This window comes from Colobus angolensis, unplaced genomic scaffold, assembly GCF_000951035.1.
Source record: "Colobus angolensis palliatus isolate OR3802 unplaced genomic scaffold, Cang.pa_1.0 Scaffold65, whole genome shotgun sequence".
NCBI lineage: Eukaryota > Metazoa > Chordata > Mammalia > Primates > Cercopithecidae > Colobus > Colobus angolensis.
The window spans coordinates 3,733,516-3,739,839 of record NW_012120154.1 but is presented as its reverse complement, the minus strand read 5'-3'; the positions used below and the strand labels follow the sequence as shown (position 1 = coordinate 3,739,839).

Genomic DNA, 6,324 nt, shown 5'->3' with positions numbered 1-6,324 from the left:
GTAGTAGTGCTCAATGAATGTTGGCTATTATTTATTTTCCAAATGTTACAAAATAAATTTATATAAGTATGAAACTTAAATAGTACTAATTATGTGCCAAGAATTCTTTTAAGAAAATTACAACTATTGGCCAGGCGTGGTGGCTCATGCCTGTATTCCAGGCACTTTGGGAGGCCGAGGTGGGTGGATTACTTTAGGTCAGGAGTTCAAGACCAGCCTGGCCAACATGGTGAAACCTGTCTCTGCTAAAAATACAAAAATTAGCTGGACTTGCTCACTTGAACCCAGTAGGCAGGGGTTGCAGTGAGCCATGATGGTGCCACCACACTCCAGCCTAGGTGAACCTCTGTCTCAAAAAAAATAAAGGAAGAACATTACAAGTATTAACTCATTAATCCTAAGTGATAGGTGCTATTCTTATTCCTCCTATTGAGATGAGGACACTGAGGTCCAGAGAAGTTAAGTGACTTGCCCAGAGGCACACAGTCTATTGTGGTGGGATTTGAACCCTGGCTCAAGAGTCCATGCTGGCTGGGCATGGTGGCTCATACGTGTAATCTCAATACTTTTGAAGCCCAAAGCAGAAGGATCACTTGATGCCTGGAGTTTGAGACCAGCCTGGGCAACATAGCAAGACCCTCTCTCTCAAAAAAAAAAAAAAGATTTTAATTAGCTGAGTGTGGTGGTGCACACCTGTAGTCCCAGCTACTAGGGAGGGGAGGCTGAGATGGGAGGATCACTTGAGCCCAGGAGTTCAAGGCTACAGTAAGCTATGATCTCACTACTGCACTCCAGCCTGAGTGACAGAGAATCCCTGTCTCATTTGCCAAAAACAAGAGAGAGAGAGTCTGTGCTCCTACTTGTGATTATCATTAACTGCCCTCTCAGAAAGGTGAGAGTGAAATGAATGTCAGAGGCAGAACTCCTGACTCACATCCACTCACTTCCCAGCAAAGCCCTCACCCACACCCAACAGCTTTCAAATCTACAAATTAGAGGCCCAGATGAATCCAGAATTACCTCTGCGATCTTTTTCTTTGCCATTAGGCAACCAAAAAAGACACTCAGTGTGGTGTTAGGAAGACACATCTTCCTTCTCCACGAGTTCCCGTAATTCCACCCTTAGACCGCTATTGTAAAACCAAAGTTTGGGCCGGGCGCGGTGGCTCAAGCCTGTAATCCCAGCACTTTGGGAGGCCGAGACGGGCGGATCACGAGGTCAGGAGATCAAGACCATCCTGGCTAACATGGTGAAACCCCGTCTCTACTAAAAATACAAAAAACTAGCCGGGCGACCTGGCGGGTGCCTGTAGTCCCAGCTACTCGGGAGGCTGAGGCAGGAGAATGGCGTGAACCCGGGAGGCGGAGCTTGCAGTGAGCTGAGATCCGGCCACTGCACTCCAGCCTGGGCGGCAGAGCGAGACTCCATCTCAAAAAAAAAAAAAAAAAAAAAACCACAGTCTGCCCAGGAAGGGAACCTAACAGGTCCCCAGTTCCTCAGTGGGAACTATCTGCCAGATTCCTGGCAGCTCTGGGATAACCCATGTGTGGCCGAAAGTAAGGAGGCTGAGGCTGCAGGCTTTCTGGGTTGGGTCTCTGTGGTCCTCCAAGCCTCTGTCCCCTCGGACTTGTCCCACATGACCCCACAGGCATCAACACATGTCTCATTCATTTTCTTTAGAGCATCCACAAGAATCTAGAAGCAAAAATAGCCCACTTCCACCAGCGGGAGGATGCCATCCTCTATCCCAGCTGTTTTGACGCCAACGCCGGCCTCTTTGAGGTGTGTGGAAGCTGTCCTGCGGGTGAGGGTTGATGGGGCCTGTTAGGCTGGGGAAGGCTTGGGGGCGGGCAGTCGGGAGAACCTAGGAGGATTCAGTGCCATGCCTAGAGGCTCCAGAGCCCACTTCTTCCGGAGGTCAAGGTTGGGCCAAGTAGGTGCTCCAGGAGGAATCCTGGGGCTTGCAAGGAGTCTGAGTTCCAGAGACTGTGGGGGATAAGCTACATCATCTGGAAGGCTGGGGGAGGCAGGGGCCTGGTACTCACCAAATATATTCTCGCCTCCTCTTACTAGAGCAGGGCGCTGGTCCAGCCCGGCACTGGGGCACGGGGGCCCAGATGGAAGCACAGGACGCCTTGCCTCTCTACCCAAAGGAGCGGCCTGGCTGGCAGTACAGTTTTTTGATTTGTGGGAATCCTGGTCAAGGGAGAAGCCTAGGGTGGTTGAGTGATGGGTCTACGCTCACTGCCTCCCTCCAGGCCCTGCTGACCCCGGAGGACGCAGTCCTGTCGGACGAGCTGAACCATGCCTCCATCATCGACGGCATCCGCCTGTGCAAGGCCCACAAGTACCGCTATCGCCACCTGGACATGGCGGACCTAGAAGCCAAGCTGCAGGAGGCCCAGGTGGGGCCACACCTGGGCCCACACTCAGCCTCCATCTGGGGAAGGAAGTGAGGCTTAGAGAGGCCAACTCCTCACTCACAGACAGATAGCCTGAAAGTTTGAAACAGCAGAGATTTGTCCAAGATTTGAACACAAATCTCTCAGACCCAGAGCATTATTCTTTCTTTCTTTTTTTTTTGAGACAGAGTTTCACTCTGTCGCCAAGGCTGGAGTATAGTGGTGCGATCTTGGCTCACTGCAACCTCCACCTCCTGGGTTCAAGTGATTCTCCTGCCTCAGCTTCCCAAGTAGCTGGGATTACAGGCATCTGCCACCCCGCCTGGCTAATTTTTGTATTCTTGATAAAGACGGAGTTTCATCATGTTGTCCAGGCTGATCTTGAACTCCTGACCTCAGCTGATCCGCCCTACTTGGCCTCCCAAAATGCTGGGATTATAGGCGTGAGCCACTGTGCCTGACACCAGAGCATTATTCTATTGTACCGTGATGCCTTGAGGTTTTTCCCTTTGTGTGTGTGTGTGTGTGTGACAGTCTCACTCTGTTGCCCAGGCTGTATTGCAATGGTGCAATCGTAGCTCACCGCAGCCTCAACCTTCGGGACTCGAGCGATCGTCCCACCTCAGTTTCCTGAGTAGCTGGGACTACAGGTGCCCAGCCACCCAGTTTTTTATTTGTTTGTTTTTTAGATGGAGTTTCACTCTTTTTGCCCAGGCTGGCGTGCAATGGTGCGACCTCAGCTCAGTGCAACCTCTGCCTCCCGGGTTCAATTGATTCTCCTGCCTCAGCCTCTGGAGTAGCTGGGATTACAGGCGCCCACCACTGTGCTCAGCTAATTTTGTATTTTTAGTAGAGATGGGGTTTAACCATGTTGGCCAGGCTGGTTTTGAACTCCTGACCTAAGGTGATCTGCCTGCCTCAGCCTCCCAAAGTGTTGGGATTACAGGTGTTAGCCACCACACCTGGCCTGTTTGTTTTTGAGACAGGGTTTCACTATAATGCTCAGGCTAGTCTTGAACTCCTGGGCTCCCAAAGTTACAGACATGAGCCACCATACCCAGCCAGTTTTTAAAATTTTTAGTAGAGACACGGTCTCACTATGTTGCCCAGGCTGGTCTCGAACCCCTAAGCTCCCAAAGTGCTGTGATTACAGGTGTGAGCCACGGCGCCCGGCCTGCCTTAAGTTTTAGCAAGCACCTTCTGTGTGGCAGGCCCTTGCTAGGCATAAGGATAGAATGGACACGTTGGTAAGACCTGGTCCCAGCCCAGCCTGCCCTTTGGGACCTTACACAGGAGAGGGAGACCTGAGCCCATTCTCACTGCCCAGGGTTCACAGTGGAGATGGGTGAGGCTGAGAGGCACAGATGAGGGAGAGGATGTTCCAGCCCCCAAGATGGTGGTACCTATGTGCCCACCTCTGTGCTCACTTCTGTGCTGGGCACTGGGCAGGATGAGCTCTCAGAGCTCCAAGCAGCACAAGACGTGGGTGGTTTGGCCCAGCTTGCCACCACCCACCACCTGTTCATGTCTTTCCCGCAGAAGCATCGGCTGCGCCTGGTGGCCACCGATGGGGCCTTTTCCATGGATGGCGACATTGCACCCCTGCAGGAGATCTGCCACCTCGCCTCTAGATATGGCGCCCTGGTCTTTGTGGATGAATGCCATGCCACTGGTTTCCTGGGGCCCACAGGACGGTGGGACCATGTGGCACCCGAGGCCTGGGGTGGGGCTTCTGAGGGTGGCTGGGAAATGCGGAGGCCAGTCCCCAGCCTGATCCATGATCCCTGGGCTCTCAGGAGGCAGTGACAGCAGTGGCAGCTTCCCTTGCAGGGGTACAGATGAGTTGCTGGGCGTGATGGATCAGGTCACCATCATCAACTCCACCCTGGGGAAGGCCCTGGGTGGAGCATCAGGTACCTGCAAGGTTGTGTCCCTGGGATCCCCTTGTCCTTTTGGAGGGCCCTGTAGGGGCTCAGGGAAGTGGGGAGGGCAGCATGGACTGTACTTTCAGGAGGGGGTTGGGGTAGGCTCTGGCCCCTGACCAACCCCTCCCCCCACCTCTTCCCTTCTTCTCAGGGGGCTACACGACAGGGCCTGGGCCTCTGGTGTCCCTGCTGCGACAGCGCGCCCGGCCCTACCTCTTCTCCAACAGTCTGCCACCTGCTGTTGTTGGCTGCGCCTCCAAGGCCCTAGATCTACTCATGGAGAGTAACACCATTGTTCAGTCTATGGCTGCCAAGACCCAGAGGTGCGGCTCCCAGCAGGGATAGGGCAGGCTCGGGGGCCAGGGGACATGGTGAGAGCCAGCCTCGTGTGTCTGCCCAGGCCCGTAGACAGCTCTGTGCCCACCAGGTCTGCTTCTGCCTGTTCCCGTCCCTCCTCTCTATCTCTGCCTCTCCCCTCTAGCTTCTGTGTCTCCCTCTTGTCCATCCTGTCTTTCCACCTCCCTTTTTGTTCTACCTGCCCCCTGCCTGGCTCCCATCTGCCTCTTAGAACTTGTAAACTGTCTTTGTTGATCCTTCTGGCACAGACCTCAGGCCTGGTTCCTGGGAGGAGCGGGTGTGAATGCTCCACGGCCCCTTAGCTACCTGTGATACCTTGTACCCACAGGTTCCGTAGTAAGATGGAAGCTGCTGGCTTCACTATCTCGGGAGCCAGCCATCCCATCTGCCCTGTGATGCTGGGTGATGCCCGGCTGGCCTCTCGCATGGCGGATGACATGCTGAAGAGAGGTAAGTGTGCTGGGACGAGAGAACTGGTGATGGGTCCTGAGAGAAGAGAAAGGGAAACCCATAGACGATGAACCACCCCCTCTCCCTGCCGCCCCTGGCCACACTGCGGCCTCTTAGGCCACCTGTCTGTCCAAGCTTGAAAACTGCAGGCAGGCCAGGTGTGGTGGCTCACGCCTGTAATCCCAGCACTTTGGAAGGCCGAGGCGGGCAGATCACGAGGTCAAGAGATCGAGACCATCCTGGCTAACATGGTGAAACCTCGTCTCTACTAAAAATACAAAAAAATTAGCCGGGCGTGGTGGCGGGTGCCTGTAGTCCCAGCTACTCGGGAGGCTGAGGCAGGAGAATGGTGTGAACCTGGGAGGCGGAGCTTGCAGTGAGCCGAGATCACGCCACTGCACTCCAGCCTGGGCAACAGAGCAAGACTCCGTCTCAAAAAAAAAAAAAAAAAAAAACCCAGGCCATGAGGCAGTCCCGAATCTGAGACTTGGGGTGGTTCCCTTGTCCTCTGTTTTCTGCCCCCAAGCCTGTTGGTTCTGGCACGCCCTTGCTTTCTATCCTCCCAGGCATCTTTGTCATCGGGTTCAGCTATCCGGTGGTCCCCAAGGGCAAGGCCCGGATCCGGGTACAGATCTCAGCAGTGCACAGTGAGGAAGACATTGACCGCTGTGTGGAGGCCTTCGTGGAAGTGGGGCAACTGCACGGGGCACTGCCCTGAGCTCTGGGTAGGGACGAGCAGAGCCAAGGTCCACCTACTGCCACAGGGTCAAAGGAGGTTTTCGATCAGCCCAGAGCAGAGGCTCTGAGCCCTGAACCAAAGTCCCAGAGCTGGGCTGGGACGTGGCCTGCGCTGAGGGCTGTGAGAATGTGAAACAACAGTTTGAAAATTGGCTGTGACACTCTGGTCTGCTTTACTGTCTCTGGGCAGGCCCAATCCTGTGGCCGGTTGAAGAATCCGGCAGGAGCCAGGGCTCTGAGGGGAGGCTCCCGAGGACTGCAGATCTCCAGATCTCCACTCACCTTTTCCCTAGATGAAGATGGGACCCAGTGGCTGGGTGCAGTGGCTCACCCCTGTAATCCCAGCACTTTGGGAGGCCAAGGCGGGCAAATCACCTGAGGTCAGGAGTTTGAGACCAGCCTGACCAACATGGAGAAACCCCATCTCTACTAAAAATACGAAATTAGCCGG

General features: G+C 54.5%; 1 protein-coding gene across 3 annotated transcripts in view; it reads left to right on the top strand.

Moving 5' to 3' along the window:
* Positions 1-6,318, top strand: part of GCAT (glycine C-acetyltransferase) — a 19,175-nt gene extending 12,857 nt beyond the window's left edge. For 2 of the 3 annotated variants that reach the window (XM_011964263.1, XM_011964261.1), the window contains exons 3-9: positions 1,682-1,783; positions 2,260-2,406; positions 3,943-4,097; positions 4,234-4,316; positions 4,480-4,651; positions 5,014-5,135; positions 5,702-6,034. In XM_011964263.1, coding sequence (XP_011819653.1) covers positions 1,682-1,783; positions 2,260-2,406; positions 3,943-4,097; positions 4,234-4,316; positions 4,480-4,651; positions 5,014-5,135; positions 5,702-5,853 — 933 coding nt within the window. In that variant the 3' untranslated portion in view covers positions 5,854-6,034. Of the gene's footprint in view, positions 1-1,681; positions 1,784-2,259; positions 2,407-3,942; positions 4,098-4,233; positions 4,317-4,479; positions 4,652-5,013; positions 5,136-5,701; positions 6,035-6,063 lie in introns of those variants that run through there. The other variant, XM_011964262.1, reaches the window with a different exon arrangement.
* Positions 6,319-6,324: the final 6 nt, after the last annotated feature.